General features: G+C 37.1%; 1 protein-coding gene across 1 annotated transcript in view; it reads left to right on the top strand.

Moving 5' to 3' along the window:
- The window catches only part of ccdc33 (coiled-coil domain containing 33), a 95948-nt gene extending 72968 nt beyond the window's left edge, over positions 1–22980 (top strand). Inside the window, exons 3-13 of the mRNA XM_079860010.1 lie at positions 9481–9653; positions 9768–9831; positions 16029–16224; positions 18597–18685; positions 19053–19184; positions 19613–19706; positions 19944–20068; positions 20210–20299; positions 20668–20784; positions 20910–20987; positions 22929–22980. Of these exons, the coding sequence (XP_079716136.1) occupies positions 9481–9653; positions 9768–9831; positions 16029–16224; positions 18597–18685; positions 19053–19184; positions 19613–19706; positions 19944–20068; positions 20210–20299; positions 20668–20784; positions 20910–20972 (1143 nt within the window). The 3' untranslated portion in view covers positions 20973–20987; positions 22929–22980. The remainder of the gene's footprint in view (positions 1–9480; positions 9654–9767; positions 9832–16028; positions 16225–18596; positions 18686–19052; positions 19185–19612; positions 19707–19943; positions 20069–20209; positions 20300–20667; positions 20785–20909; positions 20988–22928) is intronic.
- Positions 22981–22987: the final 7 nt, after the last annotated feature.

The raw sequence follows: 22987 nt of genomic DNA, 5'->3' as shown, positions 1-22987 counted from the left end.
GTTGTGTATAGAGTAGGCGGGGCGGGCTTAACATAATGACGACAGAGTTGCGACGGTTCCCTGCTACTTGAAAACAAAGAACTGCTGCTGCTGGCGAACATCTTTCGAATCGGCTTTGTCTGCGACTCTGGAGGACTTGGAGTTAAGTCTTTCTTTGAGAAAAGAGCAAAGAACGGCACTTAAGTCATTCTTAAAAAGGAAGATGTGTTCGTAGTTTTGCCGGCCAGATATGGCAAAAGTTGAATCTATCAACTAACGTTAGCTCTGGTGTTGGGAAAACGCTCTGGTTGGTTGAAGCGCTGTCCTATTGCGTGCAGAGTGAATTTGAAAGACAGCCGTTTATCCCGCCCCTCAGATTGAGCCGTGTCTATGGTGAGTTGCCAGACCTAACATCTTGATGTAGGTCTGGCTTGCCAGGCTATGCAAATTGTTCAGTAAGGCAACATTTTTTCATGAGGTATTTTATGTTATTCTTTCTTATCAGCCAGTTGCTTAATTTGATATTTCACATAAAAATATAAGTTCTGCCATCATTTTTTTAATGTTTACACTTGCATTCAAAAGTTCATGGTCAGTAAGATTTATATCTTCTTTTCTTTTTTTTTTTTTTTAAGAATTTAATACTTTGATTCAACAAGGGGCGCATTAAATTGATCGAAAGCCACAGTTAAGACATTTATAATGTTACAAATGATTTCTGTTTCTTTTGAACTTTCTATTCATCAAAGAATCTTGAAAAAATAAGTACAACATTTTCCGCAAAAATAAAAACTGTTTTCAACATATATGTTGCCTTGGCGAGCATAACATCTTCACAAACATCTCAAAATCTGTTTTTGTTCATACAATCAGTCAGTTGTTGTCAATGGGGCACCAAACATATGCCATTTTTCAAAATATCTTCTTTTGTGAGGGAATTTTGGGTGGAACTATCCCAATGAATTCTTCTATGAATACTCCATTCCCTGACACTATATTTTCTCTATATGAGCTCAATGCCTACTAATGGCCCTGTCTATCTCCCCATCTTAAGAGACCTTCCACTGAGCTGTCATTACATAAATCAGGGGGTAGAACACGGTCTGAATAACAGCGGGGTCAGAGGTCATCCGCTTCCCTCCCACAAAGATCCTTTTTTAATCTGCATTTTGTTCCATTCGTTTATGCTAGGGGTTCGATTTGTCACTCTCACATCAAAAATTCAATTTCCGTCCATGTACTCCATGTCTGCAGCCTCAGATAGAGTTGTTGGCAGCGTTTAGATTGTAATCTCTCTCTCAATTGAATATATACATCCTTCTCTGTATAGTTTAAAAGTGAATCTGTATGTAAATGGCTGAGGAGTGCAGCATTGATTCGGACATGTCGGACCGTATGGTATAGAGTCAGTAAAAGGAAAAAGCAATCAGAGTAATGAACTCCTGCACAGTGATTCATTTTAAACCAATTCTGTTAAGTGTGACTGTGTTGTAGGTCTGAAGAAAGAGGCGGGCAGACTAGATTCCTTTCAGACTCTGAAACCTGATGTCAAACTTTATGTAAGATATTACAATTAAAAAGGAAAACCTCATAAGCATGAACAACTATAGTACAACTATAGTACAGTTGTAAGTGACTGAATTAATCTTGTTTCTGAACAAATTGGTTGAGTGAATGATTCCATGACTCACTAATTAAAAGAGTCATGAATGAACCAATGTATTTGTCCAGTGTTTATCGAGTGAATGATTCAGTGAATCTCTAAAATACAGTCACTTAATTATTCCTTTTAATCAGTTGAATTAATGATTTAATGACTCATTCATAAAGACAGCCACTTGTTTTGTTTATGAATAAATCAGGGTTTTGAATAAATCGCTTTGAGTGAATGATTCACTGATTCACTCATAAAGACAGTATAGCTGCGTTTCTGAATGAATCAGTGCTTTGAATGAATCGGTTGAGTTAATGATTCAGTAATTCGCTCATAAAACAGTCACTTCTGAATGAATCAGTATTTATGAACCAATCATTTGAGTCAACGATTCAATGGCTCACTCATAAAGTCGCTTGTTTTGTTCCCAAATAAAGTGTTTATGAACGAATCAGGACCAACCAACCATTGTATTATAAATAATAATGAATTAAAAAATTCTATGCATATGCTATTTACATTAATATGAATGGAAATGAAATCTCAAAAACCAATTGCACTAATACATGAATTCATTCAAGCATGGTACACTGAGATTGTTATCTGATTTGATGCCGGCATCAGTTATCTTCAAACAAAATTGATATCGAATGATGGGATATCTGCTGCTTTAATGGAGATGCCCACTAATGCATTTTCTAATAAAGACGTGTATCGTACAGCCACAGGCTTTGAGAGAGCACTGATCTGAATCCGATAACCGGCCGCAGACCTGCCAAAGTATCAAACATTAATCACATCATGCTTTTTAGTCTTCCCATCAATCTCCCAGACTCCCCGGCACCTCCTTCCTGACTATTCACTCCAGGTGTTCTTCTCACTGTTTGTTATCTAGATATCTCATCTCAAATAGCCAGGTGTTCTGCAAAAAATGCCTAAATTATTTATTCAAGTGTGTCCGTGAATTATTAGAGGTTGAAAAAGTTGTGCTTGGTTCAACGATCTAGATGTGTACATTTAATGAAAATAGTTTCAAATAAAAGTTTACTTCAGAAAGCACATTTCAAAGCCGTTCTTTGGTCGAAACCTTCTGGGCATGAAAACCATTAGGTTTTTTCTCAGCAGTCAGCCGTGTGTAAATGTCAGATTTGGTGTACGCCATTATAGGTGCCGCATGTTTTGCGCTGTTTAAAGGTCAATGGAGCCTTGTGGGAAATGCAGACTGCAACAGATGCTTTTAAACATGCTAAAGTGCCTCTTGTTGGGGATTTGAGAGATTTGCATTGGATTCTGGGTAGTCAGTGCACTGAATGTAGAAATGTGTGTATTACAGTCCCATCCCTGTGGGTTTTTCAATTAAATGTATGTTCTGAAAGTGTTTGGGTTCTCCTCTTCTCTGGTTATGTCAAGGTGTTTTCCCTCACTAGATTTCACATTTGGTTTTCCTGTTCTTACCCAGTTTAGTCAGAAATGCTGAAGGGGAGTCGACGTGTCCTTCAACAAAAGCTGCTGTCCTTGACACACACACACACACACACACTCCTAAACATGTTCACTTTGCTGACGAGGCATTACTGAGATCTTGCCTAGCCAGTCCAGCCCACTTGGGAATCAACTGATTTAATTCATGTAGTGCCGTATGTCATATCCAAAGGCAAACAATGGAGTTTAGTTGGATTTAAGCCGTGATAATGATGTTTTAGAGTAATAGATGTGAATTATGATCAGTCATTGAAGCTTATATGTGCACGATCACATCCAATAAACATGATTACACCAAACAAATAAGATTATCAGCACTGCGATTTTAAATTATTAGCGACAGGTCTGCTACACTAAAATTTATTTTATATTCTGTATGTTGTGTATTTAATAATAACATAATATATTCATAATGTACATACATTCACTATAGAATAAAATCTTAAAACAAGTGGCATTTTTTCTGGTTGTTAAACATTATTTGAACAATATAATATAATATAATATAATATAATATAATATAATAATATATATTTTATATTTTTATATATATTTTATTTAATTTGTGTATAAATTATATCCATATCATCTTAATACATAATGTATAAATGAGATTTTAAAAATGAATACAAAAAATAAATGAATAAAAATATATGGTAAAATAAAAATAAAAATAATAACAAAATTATATAGAGTATATAGAATACAACTAACAGCGTATATATTTTTATTTTCTACATAAGCGAGGAGATTAACATTACAAGCTGTATAAATTAAAGAAGTTGATCTCTGCTTCCTGTTAAAGGAAGAGGATGTGGATCTGACCGATGCATTAAAAATTCATCTGGCTTTCAGATTGTACACACACACACACACACAGAGAGAGAGAGAGAAAAGAAAAACAGACGCTTGTGTTGGGCTTGTGTTTCATTCCCTCATCTGAATCGCCTGGCAGGGGGTGTGATTCTTTATATTGAACATTAATATGAATGAGACACTTTGGAACAGATTGCTTTTTCACGGAGTCTCATCTCAGTGTGCTCGTATGGACATTGATGGGACTTTTATTTATGCAGGCAAATAAATGTGTATTTTAGTTGTTTTTGTTCAGGATAACGTCCTCGTAGTTGACTTGAACGTAATGCTAGTTCTCTGTATGCGTGGCAAGTTTTATGAAGTGGAATGGTGAAATGTTGGTCTGTATCTCACATAAAACTATAATATGACTCCAGAAGATTTGGACGTAGCGCACAAGCCCGATGGAATTTTTTGTGATACTTTTCCTTTAAGAGACTCAAAAACAGCGGGTGTATAAATCTATCCTTTCATTTTTCTTCACAAACACTCTTCTTTATGTCATGTGCACACACACACCATCATCGGTACCTCCATTAACACGTCCAGGCGCCTGTCACTAGGAGGGCGAGAGTCGACAGGGAAAGTGTGAGAGAGAAAATTGCAGGCCGTTTTAAAATCAAAAGGTCTTCGAGACCAGACTGAAAGCGATGAAATGAATGGGTGAATGAAACCGGATTATTTATTCCCCTACAGGATTTTCCCAGTTTTTTTTAAATCATTAAATAATTGCCATGTTATTGACATCTCAGCCATGAGCACATTAATATATGACGCCCACACTTGCATATTCAACATTCAAGGGTTACTCATTTTACAAGCGAAGAGCTTAACCAATCATAAAAGAGTTTATTTGCATATGAAACTCTTAAAGGTACAGTATGGTGTTCAGCAAGAGGGTGAAAAATTGTTGTAAAAAGCTCAATTACAATGGTTTTTGATGCAAGAAACTAATGAAAATTATAAGTAAACTTCAGGGGGTTAAAATTGAATTGAAATAATAATAATAATAAAACAATCTAAAAAAAGGACTATTAAGTTCTGGCTCAACCAATGGGCATGAGTTTTGGGTGAGACTATATGCTTGTCCAACCAATGACACACAAGGAAACTTGTTTGGAAACTTCAGTTCAATCATGACAACTCTCAAAATAGTTTTAGCATGTTAATGAATATGGCAATGGTTATGTATTTGGTCTTGGCGGACTAGATCTGCTACGCTGCTGCTGCTGCTGCCAATACTGCCAATAGATAAACTGACACGCTGTATGCTGTTAAAATATGCTGCTACTGCATAAATTGACATACAGTACATACAGTAAATCCCATTGCAGATCTAGGCAGGTGGAGCTGGGGAAGGAGGAGGGTTTCAAAAGGAACTGTAGGACCAGTCTACAGAAAACGCAACACTATCTCACGACCAATTCGTACGAATTCGTACGAGTGATAAAAAGGTGGCTAATTCGTATGAATTCGTACGACCTCACTCATACGAATTTGTACGATTTATCTAAACTCACGTGATGGGTAGGTTTAGGGGCGGGGTCAGGGGTAGGTCATTCGTATGAATTGGGCAATTCGTAAAATATGTACGATTTAGCAAAAATCGTACTAATTCGTACGAATTAGCCACCTCGTTGAATTGTTACGAATTGCCGTGAGATCAGGTTGGAAAACACTGACTTGAACTACTTATTCTTCAAATTTGGTTTGTTGCTGTTCGTTCCGCAGAATTCACACACTTTAGCCTAAAGTCGGCATTAAATGGAAGTTGTGATGTTTTTTCTTCCCTATTGTGACATATATCCGAGTGAAACGCTTCTCGAACAAGAACAAATATAGAGCGGGACTTGATTTTGCCCATTGGGAATTGAATGGATGATTTGCTAATATTCCTTAAAAAAATAAGAATTGTATTTTGATTGTGTTGGGTTCTCACTAAAGATATCTATTTTTAAAACGTGTGCGATTATTAAGTCAACTAATGTGATGGGTGTTAAAAATAGAAAAAAGGTGAACCAAAAAGCATACAGGAAAGGACATAGAGAGCGACAAATGAAGCGAAAAAGGCATCTCAGTGGAGAAGACTCTGGAGACGTCGCCCCGTTCTGAGGGTAATTGAGCTCCGTGTGGCGGCAGACTCAGTCCTGTCAGTCTTCTGAAGCCCCATTTGCTGTGTTTAGCAGGCTGTGTGCTGAATACAGATGCAGGGATGAAAAAGACAAGCACAGACCGTACGGCACACCGCAATCACCGGCCAATCTAGTGTCACAGCCCTCTTACCCCGTCTGTCAGTCTCTCTCTCCCCTCACATCCAGATCCGCCCCGATCTGATGGACACGGATCAGTTCTCGGCTCAGCCTGAGGTGGCAAACGTTCTGCTGGTCTGAATGTGAAATGAAGGTTTTCTAAACGTTGGACGCAGTTTGCTTTCTCTCCTGTTCTCGTCGTCTCTTTCAGAGCACATAGCTGCAAGGACAGAGTGAATAATTCATTAGGAATTTAAGTAGTCGGTTTTGGAGGAGTAATATTTACCTTATTAGATCTTCCTTATGGTTAATATTTTAAGCCTGAGAGGAAAGTCTGGGAAAATACTTCCACAAATTGAAAAAATTCAAGACATGCAATTAATTTTATTAATTGAAAAGAAAAGTCTCTTTCATTTCGCCATGAGAATAAAATAAGCAGCATCTTTGGCTTTTGGTTAGTTATTTTTTGTTTTAGTCTGACTGGCGGTCAAGTGTTCGTATGGTTGAAACATTCTCTTGATTGGTTTTAGTCTGCGGTGTTGCCATAGTAATGCAAAATTAGAGAGACGAATCATTTGATTAATTCACATTGTTATTTTTAAATGGAAGTAATTTAAAGAAATGAAAAACCCAAACAATAGCAATTATTGCCTCAAATTATTGCCTCTTTTTTTATTCAAAAAAAGAAAGCTGTCTTGGTTCTAAACTAATTGCATATTGTTATTGGACTCAGCATGGCTGTTTGCCGCAGTATTGCTTTTTCTCTCATGAGAGTGATGTGATAAACAGGCTCATCTGGACGTGATTGACACTGTCTCTATCTCTCTCTCTCTCTCTCTCTCTCTCTCTCTCTCTCTCTCACAGCCTTAAGATAACACCATTATTAATGCCAGTGTAGTATTTTATTTTTTATTTCAGTGTGTTAAGATTTTTGGTTATGAAATTAATACTTTTATTCAGAATTTAAAGGATGCATTAAATTGGTCAAAAGTGACAGTAAAGGAATTTATAATGTTTCAAAAGATTTCAAATAAATGCTGTTCTTTTGAACTTTCTATTCATCAAAGAATCCTGAAATATATATTAAGAACAATAATAATAATGTTTTTTGAGCAGCAAATCATCATATTCGACTGATTTATGAAGGATCATGTGACACTGAAGACTGGAGTACTGATGCTGAAAATTCAGCTTTGATCTCAGGAATAAATTATTTTAAAATATATTTAAATTGAAAACAGTTAATAGTTAAAACAGGTAGCCTAGTACTATAAACAGATAATACAGATAACAATTGTAATATGTTTAATTATTACTATTTTATTGTATTTATAATGTTAAACTAAGTATTTTCACATGGCTATTTTCCACCCTTTTACCTTTAAAATCTCTATATGCAAATGACCTATGTCATGATTGGCTAATCGTACTATGTTCACTTCATCATGGTTCTGACCGCATATACCATTTAACCTGCTTTTACAGCCTGGTTTCAGAAAATTCTTTTTTAAATCATGTCCTTTAAAGCAAAACCATAATATTCAGAGTTCCTTGTCATCAGATGATTGTCTAATGGCACTTAATGAATATTAATATGCGGTAACCTTTGTCACGGGGAGAGGAACACATTGTATTTGGAAGTGTACAGGTGTCATGCTGAGCTGACAGAATAAGGAACAAGCTCCTCACAGCATGAGCAGAAGTCATTAGCAGTCGCTGCTCATCAATCTCCTGTGTGCCACAGTCCAGACCACAGCGCCATTGATTTAACGTGGCCTTTCAGGAAACAAGATGGTGGGGTTCAAACATTTCAATATTCTATGTGCTTTCCATCTTTGACTTTATACTGACACCTGTATCTGCGTAATTGGAGCATCAGTAAGATTGAGCAAGTATTATTTGGGAGGTCATGTGATCTCAATGTGAGTGCCGTCATCAGACAGTGGAGGTACGAGAAGAAAATGTACATTGCCAACTATATAGCAAAGGGCCCAGCCCCAGACATAAAAAGTTTTATTCTGGGCCCAGGGTGGAACCAACCTAGACTACATACTACTTTTTTTTTTTTTTTTTTTCATGTATTAAACTTAAGGGAAACTTCTACATTTTAAAATGTTTTTAATATATATTTAAATGTATATTTCATATTGTTAATTTATATTAAAGTATTGTTTTCTCTCGTTGCATCTGTGATCTTGATTAGCATGAATGTTGTGCTTTCTGTTTAGCAGCTATAAATGTTGCCAGGCAGGGTTTGTGTTGTGGTAACCCAAGCTCAGGTTGCTAGCAGAGTCAGAGCTGTCTCTTCATCCAGCCATTCATTCACCTACTTAATATTCCTGACAAGATCTCAGAACCTTTCAGCCTCATGCAGAACTCGGAGAATCCACAGAATGAACCTGCGAGCGCACAGGTAAATAACCTGTTAACAGATGCTGGTGGTCTGGTGGCCTTTACTGCTGATCTCAGAACAGGTCTTTGCGTGTGATGGTTTATGGTAGAATGGAGAAGAAACAGGATCCTTGAGTGAATAGAGAAAGAGTGAGGTTACATAGGGGGAGTGTGTGTGTGTTTGAACGAGATGGGTTGGTGGTAGTTGGACTTCTGTCCTATTTACATTACATTGAGGCAAAAGCGTTATGTAAGGCTACCATAACTGTGTTTGGCGATGAGTTTAAGACCTTCATTCTCATGAAACTCTCTTAGTGGCCACGTTTTGGATTTTATGAGTACTGTATACGCATGTAGTTTATTACTATACATTTTTGAAAATGCTGAAATATTACAGGCCAGTAACTTGCTCTGTAAGTACTGGGATATATAATACACTGTAGTAGCTTAATGTTTGTTGTCTAGGCTTAAAAATAAGCCGCATTTTTACATTTACATGGCAGGTATGTAATGTGTTATACAAACAAATTGTTACAATGGCCTCTACTGCATTTTGTCAGGATCTCTTATTAAAGTCGGCATGAAACAGAAGTTGCGCTTGTCTTTTCTTCCCTATTGTGACGTATATCCGAGTGAAACAACTTCTCGAACAAGAACAGATGTAGGGCGGGACTTGATTTTGTCCATTGGGAATTGAATGGATGGTTGTGGTTTGCTATTGGTCGATCTCATGTGAGTGACAGGTTGACACGCCCTCGCGCCAGTAAACACATCATCAGAGAAGAGAAGTTTCTGTAAGAGGGAAGGGAAGTTATTAGAAGATAAAACATTGCAGTTTTCTTTAAACATGCTGTTTGTTTTTCCCCTCAGATGGAAAGGGATTCCTATGATTTACCATCACATGACGCCCTCTCAAAGATCCTCCAGGAGTATCTTCACCTCGTCAAAAATCCTAAAACTCAGACCAGGACAGAATCTCTACCACAGAAAAAGTCAAACTCTCGGCTCAACCGAACCTTTGATGTGCATTCAGCTAAAAAAAGGTAAGAGAATACCACATGATGGCCACTACAATTATTAATTACAGCTTTTAGCTTTGGATTGAACCTATAATTTCCATTTACTTTTATTTGTTGCTGTAAATATTTCCTTTTCAGTTCATCACTACCTGATTTCAAAAATGATCCTCATGCAAGTGAAGTCACTGAACATCAAACTAAAGTAAGTCCTTCTAGAAGTTTCCCAGAAGTGTTGCCTTTTCTCAAAGAGACTTTCAAACTCATTCAGAACCAGACTTTGAGTTGTTGGCATAAGGTGTAGTCCACTTTCCATTTTCGGACTAAAGTATAATTCAGTTTTAACGCGAACGCTTAGAATATACATACTGTACATCCGAACGCATAGCCTTTCAAATGATATGCTCCATTTGATAGTGTAAGCGAACACCGGTGCTCGACATGTGCGCACTGGAAAGTTTAAAGATAGAGTAGGCAATGTTTTTCATTAACACTTTTTTGTTATACTGGTTGAAACTCTCTTCACATTCTGATAGCAATCATTAATAGAAGTGGTCTAAATATTAAAACATGTACATATATCCTCTGTGGAAGTCTCAGGACCAAAAAATATTCATCCAATCATTGCATTCGGTCCGAATGCATTGATAGGGTGTCCTACCTGCCTGTCAACATATTCATTTCCATAACTCCACGCACCTCCTCCACGATAAAAATGCATTTGTTGTTTTAGTTTAAACTAGAGTTGCGAGTATCTCTTTAGCCCTATACGGACGGGACTAGTTTAACATGGAGAGATGGTGTAAAGTAGGCTAATAATTACCAGAGTTTCTCTGTGATTTTAGTCCCGTTCGAATGTGCCATCTCAGTAATCATTACGGACAATGTCAGTAAAGATTACGGCGACTTCTACCTTGAGTAAAAAGGTCCGGAAAAATCACCTCAGGTGCCGTGCGAATAGACCCGCTGTAAATATGTACGAAAATATTTCGTAATTTCTTGTTTAAAAGCAGTTTTCCATGGGTTTTCAAGTATGGAGACGCTTGAAAAAGCATTCAGTTGTGTTCTAGACGCTGGGACAAGTCTGTGGCAAAACTCAAGTGTTTTCCACATACCATTCAGATCAGAAAGAAGAGCGAAAGCACTTGTTAAGAGGCACGAAACATCTTTTAGCATTAGGTAAGTGCCTATTACCAACACAATCCAATCTGAAGTTAATTAATACATCGTTTGACCGGACATAACTGTTATATATATATATAAATATCTTGTTGCTACATGTGCACGAGATATCAGGAAGCAACGTAATGCACACATGACGATAGGAGGGTGGCAGCGATGCGCAAATCGAGTTACTCCTCCCACTTCTGCTAGTTTTACTGAGATTTCTTATCCCATGTGAATTGGCCATTACTATTACAGACGTCCTGTGGTAAAATTACATTACTCCATCTACCCTTGTAAAGTTCATCCTGTCCGAATAGGGCTTTCGCCGCCTCACAAAAGTGCTTGTCAATGGGGGTCTATTGTTGTTGCGTCTCCAGTAGTTTGGGTTTTTTTCAGCTGCAAAACAAAAGCCCAGGCCAGTGACACCATCTTGTGAACCAAGTAATTACAGCAAAAATGCCTTCTGAGTATCCATACAGATTATCCCTGCGTCCGAATATGCATAATTCCATACTATAGTAGGCGAAAAACAATATGTGAGCTGAGTAGCATGTCTGAATTCACAGTATTTATAAAACAGTAGGCGAAAAGCACCCTGATGCCCTACTACGTCCGGCGAGATTGTGAAGTGCGCATTCACTGGACACTTTACTATCCCAATGAGGCCACGGGAGAGGATTTACGAATGGAAGTGAAGCGACACAACTGACGCCGTAGGTCACATGACAGTGACAACATGGCTAATGTAGTACGCCTGAATTTCATTCATACTACACACATCATACTATATAGAATGTACTTTTTTAACAGTCGGAAAGTACGTTTCATAACCAAGTACTTACAGTATGCAACAAATCTGGCTGCGCGCCTACAGTACCGATGACGCTGAGTCAATACGTATACGTATACCCTAGCATATGTGTAAAAATCAAAGTTTATTTTGGCTACGTAATTATTCGTCATGAATATTCACACCATGATTCGGGAATTCAAATAAAACCCCCTCCAGACCATCTCAAGGTGACCCTTATATGTCCACAGTGTTCACTCTACAGTATGAAGGTTTGATGAAATTGACAGTCTTTGCTTTTCTCATCATATCGGAATCATTGCAAAGCACCCTGCCGAGAAAGAAAGAGAGCGGGAGAGCAGCACATACTGTATGTGCTTTTATAATGTGATTGTTTGAAGCAACAGTATATACAGACTGCTCAGGACCTCTGTCTGCGACATCTACGGGGACCAATCTCTCTCCATTCACTTTTTCATTGGGTTCAGATGATTCCCTCCGTCTCCTCCCCTCCGCGGGCCCCATCTCATCACCGATCATCATTCTCACCTTGCATGTGTGCCCTTTCAATTAAGCGCTCAATTTCTTTCAGACGACCCCAGGGAGCCACAAGCACGCTGGCCCAGATTGGAATCGCCTAATCGGTCCCTCTCCCACCCCTCCTGTTTCTGCGCACCGACCCCCGACGCAGACCCCCTTCCTGCACACAGTGACCCTGAGTGAAAAGCAGACGCCTCCATGGCATGTTACATGACATGCGACATACGAATAACACAATGGCACAAAAGGATGCCTGGAAGTGCGGCACATCCCACAATGGCCCTGGTCTGCTGTCTATTTAGCACAATACAATGTCTCAAAAATGCTTTTGTTCAGTTCTATAGAATGAACTAAGGTAAAGACATGTTGACAAATGTAGATGTGCCGACTTTGTTACACTTTGTTCATCCCATTTGTGTGAATACGCTTTAGCTTATTTTTTGAAGAGCACTTATTACAGAAATAATATATTTTAGAAGAATATACTTAAAGTCCCCCTTTAGTCAATCATTTTATCACTTAAAACGCATCATTGATCACCAGAATGACAAATGTAAACGTTTTTTTCTTTGAAAAAAAAAATTCTTAATGCCTTAAAATAGCTTGAATGTAACTCTACACCCTTGCCTCATTTACGCTCATTTACATTTACTCTATGAATATGCAAATTAGCCCCGCCTCCACTCACTCACACCAGCTCAGAGATCCACTCGTTGACGATCACACGTTGACCTGATTGGTTACAAGGTAGTTTGTGCTACCAGCAATTTCAGCAATCAGCAAACGCCAGCAATTTCAAACCGCGTTTTTGAGACTGTCTTTGGTCCACTGCAGTTTTAAAGTGCCCCTATTGTGCTATTTTAAAGTTTCCTAATGTTGTTGTGGAGTCTCCTACAACATGTTTACATGCATCAAAGGTATAAAAAAAAAAATGGTTTAATTTCCTCATAATATACATTTGCAAATCATCACATTTTCAATGATTCTCAAACGACTCGTGAGATGAATCAATCTCTCTAAATCCCTCCTTTCTGCGATATACTCTGCTCTCATTGGCCAGACAGCTCAGTCTGTTGTGATTGGCCTACCGTGTACAGCGCGTCGAAAACAAAAACGCCATAACAACGTCAGCTGTCCTGAGGCTTCCTACACTGTAAACTAAACACAGTAACGAACAATGACGTCGATTTGACCATATCAATGCGAGCGCGAGTCCGATAATGAAACATTGGAAGAACTAGTTATTCAACCCGAACCTCCATCGCAAGGACGACTCGAGCAGGACTCAGTGTTTCTCAGTGATACACAACTCAGTTTGAGGTACATTGTATGAGATGTTGCAACTGTAATTCCTCACCATCAGCATTAAAGCTGAACTAAGTAACTTTTTTACCTTAACCGAACAGCTTCGGAGTCATTGGAATGGTTATATAACTTTTTTCGGGTTGAATGGTGGTCATCTCGCACCCCCCGAGCGCCTGTGAGTGGAAAACCCACACTTGCAACTTTGGGCCGGCGGGCCGACGGCCTCATTGTCAGGAAGTATAGCGTGATATCAGGTCTCGCGATGTAACGAATTGCTTTACGGCACTGCAAACATACACTATCTAAACATTTATTTGCTAGCCTTCTGTGTATCATACATACCTCAGTGGACATGGCTCCGTGCGTTCGCCGGCTTCTTTGAAAACAAATGCACATGACCAGCGGGAGAAGATGGGAGGGGGGAGAGTCGCCAATGAGTTTTGACGACAGTGTTGTCAAATATCTATTCCGAAGCTGTAGGGGGAGCTCTATAGTGAAACGCGCGAGCAAAAAGCGAGAAAACAGCGAAGAAATCGGCAAATCTGCATAGTGCTGCTTTAACAAGTGCATGTCCATCAACAAACCGATTATTTTACTTGTACTAATTTATTTACCAAGTATTTTTCTAATATATTGCGGTGAATACGTGGAAACTGTATCAATAACAGTGCATGTATGCAATGTATACATCAGCTGAGCTCTAGCATGAATGATCTGATGTAACATAAACGTTGGTAAAACAAATATTTCCTCAAAGTAGTGAGAATGACAAACAATCTGCATTAATAGACACAGTTATAGGTAATAGTGGTCCACAACTGATTAGCTGAAGTATTTCAGTAAGACAGTGATAACGTGATTTAGCCAGCTAGCAGGAAACCTTCACAATATAAAACTCAAAACTAAGTATTTTGAACAGCATCTTTCAAGAGTAAAAACGGTTTGCGAATCCTGCAATGAAACGCTTATGACTCGTTTGAAAAACGATTCATTTAATTGACACTCTTACTTTTGAAAGACAATAACTTTATATACGGTGCACTTTCAGATTTAAAACTTTGCAGGATGTTTTCATTCACTTAGAGCTATGTTACACTACATGAAAGGTCATTTTCAAAAATCCATAATAGGGGCCTTTTAAGGAGGAAATACTCAGCAATGGTGTTGATTTATGAATTTACACAAGGTTTGTCTTAAAGCACATTAGAAACACCACACAGACATAAACAACATTAAAAGCTTGATTTTCACCACAAGGGGGACATTAAATGTGAACTGAATGTAATGTTTTGGACACTTAATTGCATGCTAGTGCTTTTTTAGACCCACTTAAGTAATTCTATAATTCTATTGCCTTTGAAATATGGTTGAAGTGTACTGCTGACAAGCATTTGTGATAAACTAAAATATACTTTAATGTCAGTCCTATGCATGTCATGCATGTCATGAATTTAAATGTAGCCTATAGTTTTTTTAATTTTAATTTGAAGTAGGCTACACTAAAAGTGCACATTCACTTTTTCACAAAAGTATGACTGTAACAGTATTATTTTAGCTCTACCTAGCTTTATTTTAGGGTAGCCTATCTGATAGCAACTAGTTGATGAAAGCGCGCTGTTTTAACCCAACCACACATTAAAAACGACAGTATATCTGCCTTACCTTTAAAAATGGTTAAATGATTCAAGCGAAGCATAAAAAGGAATGTTATTTGGGCAGATATAGTCAGGCTCAGACGAGCGTCATATTCAAACACACTGAGGATCGGTGTTTCTCTCAGCATCCCGACTGAACATGTGACTTTGATTCCACCTAGTGGCGGGAAACTGCATCTGCCCCTCCCAGACAGTTGAGCGTTGCATTTAAGTCAAACTAATAATTTTAAAACTAATTATGCCAATGACCTCCAGCTATGATGATCCTGTTATGAAGAAACTCCTTACTAAAATATAAAGGCAGCTATATATTTGCATGGACACAATCCCTTTTATAGTCTGACTTTTACAATGTCACTGAAGCAAACTGTTAAAATAATATGTAAAAAATAGGCTATTATCAACATTTGGCTAATGAGAATGTAAATATATATATAAAGGCTATATATATTGTTAACATCATTTTAACTTTGAAACCCTTAAAATACATTTAATGTTTTTCTCTGATCCTCTAGCACAACTTTGCATCCCTCCAATATTGAATCTTGAGTATTGAAGCTTTCAAATAGATTATTGTCAAGATGAATTAACAATCATGCTTAAAACACACACACACACACACACACACACACACACACACACACACACACACACACACACACACACACACACACACACACACACACACACACAAATATTTTTTAGATAAACACCATAGCACCTTGGGGTAGCCTACCATTAAAACTCTTTGGTTGGCCATATATCAAAGTACCATATACTATGGTATCACCATCTGATACTAGGACTGGTTTCTGCTCTTGCTCTTCTTTTCTTGCTGTATTATACTTTGAAATAATATCCTGAATGGAAATTGATGGTTCACATTTGCAATCTATATTTGCAGATCATTTTGTTTGTACAAATCCATTTTTATATCTCCTCTAGGAGTTGGAAAACTATCGTGCGGCTATGCACAAGATGGCGGATGACATCATCGGCCTGCGGTCTCAGGTGAGCGGACTGGAGTCTGAGAACGGCCGGCTCCGGCATGACCTCTCCCAGCATCAGGACCTGGGCCACAGCCTGCTGGACGACACCGACACGGACATCATGACCAGGACCGAGATTGCTGACCGAATCGGTAGAGTTTCTCCCACTATAATCTCATTTTAAAAGCATAGGCCTATCATTAGTCAAGGGTAACCAGTCAAAAATCTCTGTCTTTGGATAAAATCATCTCAGTTTTCTATCATAATATCATCCTGGTGTAATTTATTACATTTTTACATTTTAAAACTTGCTGCCACAATGCCAGAAAGTCAATAGCGCAAATTAAAAAACAAACTACCTTGCTTAGCAAACACTGCTAATGTTCTCTGCGTGATGTTAGCTAATGATTTGCAGTATCATTCATGTCCGTAGTACTAACACATTACACTCTGATAGTGTAACAGTAAGTATTAGCAATAGTTGGCTTACTTATAGCAAACACTATTAAGGATAACACCATTAGCAAATGATTTGAAGTATCATTCATGTCTTTACCACACACTGCAATTCGTACGTATTTTACGAGGTGGCTAATTTGTATGACCTCACTCGTAAGATTTTTGCTAAATCGTACGTATTTTACGAGGTGGCTAATTCGTATGAATTCGTACGAATGACCTACCCCTGACCCCGCCCCTAAACCTACCCGTCACTGGGGTTTAGCCAGAATCGTATGAATTCGTACGAATTAGCCACCTCTTAAAATACGTACGAATTGGCCGTGAGACAGCGTTGGACTGAATGCTTTAATGAGATTAATACTTTTGGTAAATACCAGCAATAGTTAGCTTGCTTTTTCTTATTGTTATATGAATGATGTTTAGCGCATGAGTTGAGGTATCACTTACAGTATGTTCGTAGCGCAAACTAAAAAATTACACAAATTTTAAGTCCGCTTACTTATCAAACACCATAAGCCGTTCTGACTGGTTTTTAGCTATCATTCCTGCCCATAGCAAAAATTAACAAATTATGCTCTGATATACCTTACGCTAAGTTGCTGTTAGCAATAGTCGGCTTACTAACACCACTAAGGTGTTCTAAGTGTTTTTTACTGGCAAGTGATTTTAGGTATTATTAATGTCTGTAGCATGAGCATTCAAATTATGCTCTGATTAATTCTTAATAATTATTAGTAATAGCTTGTTTGCTTAGAAAATACCACTAAGGTGCTATGAGTGAGTTTTAGCATGTGCTGCTTTGAGGTATCATGTACGTAGTAGCATAAACTTACACATTATCTCATTACTTAATGGTAAGTATGCTTAGCAAACAACACACTATGGTAGTCTGAATGGTTAATAGCACAAATGATCAACATTGATAATTCAAAACTAACATTATACTTAACGGTAGCATTAGCAATTGTTAGCTTGCAAAGTTAACAGTGCTAATTAACGTGGAAAGATGATGATCATATGTACATGCAGAAAAAATTAAAAAACATCAGACAAAAGTTTTGGGGAGTATCACATTTCAGATGTTAAAAGTTGAGCCTGAAGTGATTTGCACAGGTTTCATGTCCTCTGAGCTGTGCTGAGGATTGATAAGACTTCTCATTTAGCTAAGGGAATCTGATAAGCACTTACTGCCTTATCTGCTGAAGGACAGTTTGTGTCCCTCACACACTCATATGCACACAAACACAAGGCTTCGCTTAAAGGACACGTCAAAGACCTTTGAGGCCTTCAAAGCAAATGCAGGCTTTAATTTCCTCTCTCTCTGGTGAATGCACTGCTTGGCAAACAGGGGTTTAGATAATGTTTTCTCCAAAAATATCTCCACAGTGTCATGGTCACACCATTTGCTGATGTTTCTGCAATGCTCAGAAAACAGATTTTGTCTTAACCATAAATACTTCATATTCTATTATATATATAGGTATTCAATTGAATAGAAACAGAAATATATATGTCCCCAACAAGGAAGTTTCTCAGAAGTTTAGCTAACGTTCTGGCAAGGTTCTCTCAAAGTTATGAACAATCATTCTTGAAGTTCTCTGGTCTTTCATAACGTTCTCAAAACGTTAGCACAAAAACGTGATTTATACATCTTTCATAGAAACCTTTTCTAAAACATTTTAATTAATTTTTTTTTTTTTAATATTACAACTTGTTTCAGAATGTTTTGAGAATATTCAAAAGTAATGTTTCCATAATGTTGGTAAAATGAATAAATGAAATGTTCCCTTAACGTTAGCATTACCAAGAAAAGTGTTCTTAAATGTTTTGCACATTCAGAGAACATTTAGAAATAATCTTTTCATAACTTAATAGGAACATTCACTAAACATTTTCAGAACATGTTGTTTTAGTAGCTGGGTTTGTCTTTAAAAGAAACAGAAGGAAGAGATTAATTTTTAAATACATTTTATTTTATACAGTAATGGTCTTTTTCATTGTTATTGTGATATGTTTGCTGGTTCATTAAGCACTCATGAATCTTCTATGGCCCTTTCTGCAGCCTCTCTGAAGTTCAAGCTCTCCAGTGAAAGCAGCAAAGCCGCAGCCCAGAAGGGCAGGATCCAACAGCTTCAAAACGAGCTCATCAGGGTGGGTTAATCATGGCCGGTCTCCTTCAGATCATTTCAAGTTTTTACTAAAAGCTGCAGCAGTGCTCAGAGACCGCGTGTTTCCTTTCTGAAGCTCAAGGGGTCCATTGACTGGCATAAATGTACTGTTTGCTGGCAGTTAGGAGATGCTGTATCAAATGCATTAATGGTTTCCTCCCAAGATCATTGATTGGATCAGGTCATTGAATTTGTCTCCAGACTGCATGGCATATTGCTTGTTGTATTTGATACAAAGCTAAAAATACACAAATCTGGCTGGAGTCTTAATAGACCCCTGGTAATTGAGTTAACACACTGCATGGACTCATTGGGCCTGAGTTTTTAGCTCTTTATTTTGCTTATTGCAGAAGAACGACATTGAGAAAGAGTTGGTCCAACTGCAAAGAGCACATCAACAGCAGCAGGCGGTGCTAAAGAGATATCAGGCCCGTGGCAGTAAAATAGCTGTGCTGGAGGATACAGTTCGCCAGCAGGAAAAGGTATTTAGCTCTTCTGTACATCAAAACGCTGTTTCTGTCATTTTTCGACCACTAAACAATCAAGCTATTAAAACACTCAGTTTGTTTGAGCATCCTGACCAGAGCATGAGTTTAAGGACAAATTCACCCCAAAATTTAAATTCTGTCATAATTTCTCCCTCATATGTCATTCTAATAGTTATTTTAGTAAATAAAAGGGCATAAAGGTGCCATGAAATGAATCCATGAGACTCGAGTGGTTTAATCCAAGTCCTCTGAGGACATATGACGGTGAAAAAATTATAATTGCTAAATGTTTAATTCCGCTTCGTTTTTTTAGGTGCATTCATGAAAAAATCCCTCCATGCTCTTGGTTGTGGTTGGTTGAACTATTTCTCTACATATCTAGTAATATAATGTGTTGTTTTATGTTTTAATTCACTGTGCAGGTCATTGAGAAGATGGAGAAAATATTGGATGCAAAACTGAAGGAAATAAATAAAGAAAATTCAGAGATGAAGAGAACAGCTGTGAAACATAAAGGTGTGCCTTTACACTAGCTTTTAGTGGAAACACACACACGTACAAAAAAAACATTTCAGTTATAATTTATAGGTCAGAGCCATGGCTTAGTGTTTGTGGTGCTCATGCTGGAAATTTGGGTTCGAGTCTGTCCTGCGTCATGCCCTAAAAACTGTCTTTATACTCTCTTTATCAATAAAAAGTGTGAAAAGCTTTCCAGAAATTGCCACTGACAAGTAATCGTGCTGTTGTATATAGATAAAGAGGAGCTCAAGAGTAGAGAGATCGAGTCTGTGCTGGCGGCAGAAAACTCTCGACTGCGAGCAGAGCTGGACAGGCAACGAAATCTACCCCCACCTATCATCATTCAACCGCCTGTGCAGGTAAACCCCCAGCAAACACAGAGATCCGGCCCACATCTGGCATCCACATGTACAAGATCTGGCCCGGATCTGGGCCGACACTGTCTGGGATTCTGCACGAATGCTTTATTGTGCACATTTTATTAATGCTTTTGATCTCAGTCCCATCAGCCTTTCTCAGACAGCGAGAAGCTGGACTTATTGACGCAGCTGGCGAGAGCTGAGGGACGAATCCAGACACTGGAACAACAGGTTTGATCATTTAACACTGTGAGAAGACATTTCATGTTCACACATAGTGTCCATTATTGGTTGGGGTGCAGTGGTTGGTGCGAGCGCTCTTGACACATTGAGCTGTTGTGCTTATGTGGGTGATTGAGGTTCGAGTCAGGCCAGAGACCTTTCCCATTTGTTATTTCTTTCCCATTTAATTTCCTATATCATCTTGTTACCAAAGAAGCAAGTCCTAAAAAATGACATTTACCTGCTCCTGTGTAATCAATAAGAATGTACGCACAAACACTGGAACAAGACACTTCGGTCGACACAAGAAATTGTAATAAATACTGTTTTTTTGAACACTGCAGTGTTTGTGTTTGTGATATTGGTCATTTGCGCAGCTGAAGGAGAACTCCAGACAATGGGGGAAAGAGAAACAAGACATGCTTACCAGACTCAGTGAATATGAACATGGATTCACTCGAACATCAACCATGATTCTTTTTGATCTGCCCGTGGTGAGTAAATAACTGCAATTTACTTAAACTTATGATTATTATTATTATATTTGTTTGACCTAGGAAATTTATATACTATATCAATGGTATCGTCTATTGAGTCTTCCTTTTTTATTTCCGAACAGAAAAGTGTGACTGATTCTGTATTGGGACATTCTCGACACAGGCAACTGGAACCTCTGAAGTGATCAAGTCTAATCAGTGTTAGTATTTTGGAAAATATTTTTGGGGAAAAAAGTTTATTTATTTATTTATTTATTAGTATATTTTTAATATAAAAAACATCATAACATTTGATGAATTTGATAAAATTCTCATTTATTCATATTAATTCAAAACCCTTCAGAATAGTTGGATAGATTTGTTTCTAAAAATCGAATATATTTAAACATTTTTGTTTCTGAAATATAACAAGACATCCTGACATTTAGTAGCAGTCAAAAAAGATTTTTGTACTATTATTCAAAAAAATCTGGAAAATATTAATAATAAAGTCATCAAACCTTTTGAACAAACTTGGAGAGTCATCAAAAGAAAATTGTTAAAAATTAAAATGAAATTTTTTTGTATCATTGAGAAACTAATATAGTCTTTATTAATACTTTAAAATAGATATGTTTATGTTTTCAATTTTCGTTTTAATTTCAGTTAAAGTTTTAGTAATTTTGTAGTGTGTTTTTGTCATTTTTATATTAGTTTTTAAAAAATAAAAGTTTTTTAGTTTTTTTTTAGTTTTTTTTTTTAATCTCAGTTTTATTTTTTAAGTACATCAAGTTAAACTAAATAACAATGAGAATATTGCCTTGGCAACTTTTTTTATTTAATTTAATTTTGTTTTATTTTTAATTTTAGTTAAAGTTTTAATAATTTTGTAGCATGTTTTTGTAATTTATATATACTAGTGCAAAAAATGCCCGTGCAAAATCAGTTTTTGTGTGTGTTTTTTAGTAATTGTTGGTTTGGTGTGTTTGAGTGCTCATTGTTACAATTACACAGCAAAAGTTCAGTGACATTTTTTTTTGTGCATGGTAGAAAGCACACAGTGAACTCCGAGAAAACGCTGCGCTTGAGTAAACAGTTTGTGTATAGGCCACTACAAATGATGCCCGTGAAAGAGACTGTGAACGCATTGAATAGGATATGTTTAGTTGGTGAATAGCATAGGCTACTATTACACAGTAGCGATAATGTTAAGCGCACCAGAATGAAATATAATATTCAGAAGTAAACAGCATAGCTGACTTACAGATTCAGTTAACATCCACAAATGAATAAGCGTGTCGATTCAGGGAGCAGTGCAAAATGCCCGTGCAAAATCAGTTTTTGTGTGTGTTTTTAGTAATTGTTGGTTTCTTGGTAAAGAAAACACATTTTTACTCAAATAAATCAAAATGGATTTATCACGTTTTGGATCCAAACTATAATATTCAGAAGTAAACAGTGTAGCTGACAGATTGTCAGAATGTTTATTTTTAAACCACAACCTTCTTGGGGCTTCTTTGACCGATACAACTCTCTAATGTCAGAATGTTTTTAAACCACAACCTTATAAAAATGATATATTTAACGATATCTTTATCATTTCTCATCCAAACAACGTCAATCTTGGCACTGCACTTACTCGTGTCCGTAGCGAGACACCTGTCAAGTTTGAAATCCATCAGACTAATGGTTCGAGAGATATGTGGTTAACAGACACACACACACACAGACAGACATACAGACACACACACAGACACACAGACAGACAGACGTTCCTGTAATTTATAGAGAGATATATATATTTTTTTATTTTTTATTATTATTATTTTTTTTATAAATATGCCTATATAGTTTTTATTAATTTTACTTCAGTTTTATTTTTATTTTTTAAGTACATCAAGTTAAATTAAATAAAAATGAGAAATGTTGCCTTGGCAATTTTTTATTTTATTTCAGTTAATGTTTATTTTATTTAAAATACCGAAAATGTTTATTATGGTTTTAGTTTTAGTTTGTTATATTAATATGAATAACCCTATTTTAAATTCCTTCATTCCTTCCTTCATGTATTTCCTAAAAAACAAACAAAAAAAAACCATGTTTTGAAAAATGACTGATGTTTCTTCTGAACATTATTCAAAATATCTTCTTTTATGTTCCAGGTAAGAATGACATGAGGGTGAGTAAATGATGACACAACAATCCCTTTAAGATCACAAGA

This window comes from Squalius cephalus (genome assembly GCF_949319135.1).
Source record: "Squalius cephalus genome assembly, chromosome: 23".
NCBI classification, from domain to species: Eukaryota; Metazoa; Chordata; class Actinopteri; order Cypriniformes; family Leuciscidae; genus Squalius; species Squalius cephalus.
Note: the sequence above shows the minus strand (reverse complement) of the source record. Positions and strands in the feature narration are given on the sequence as shown.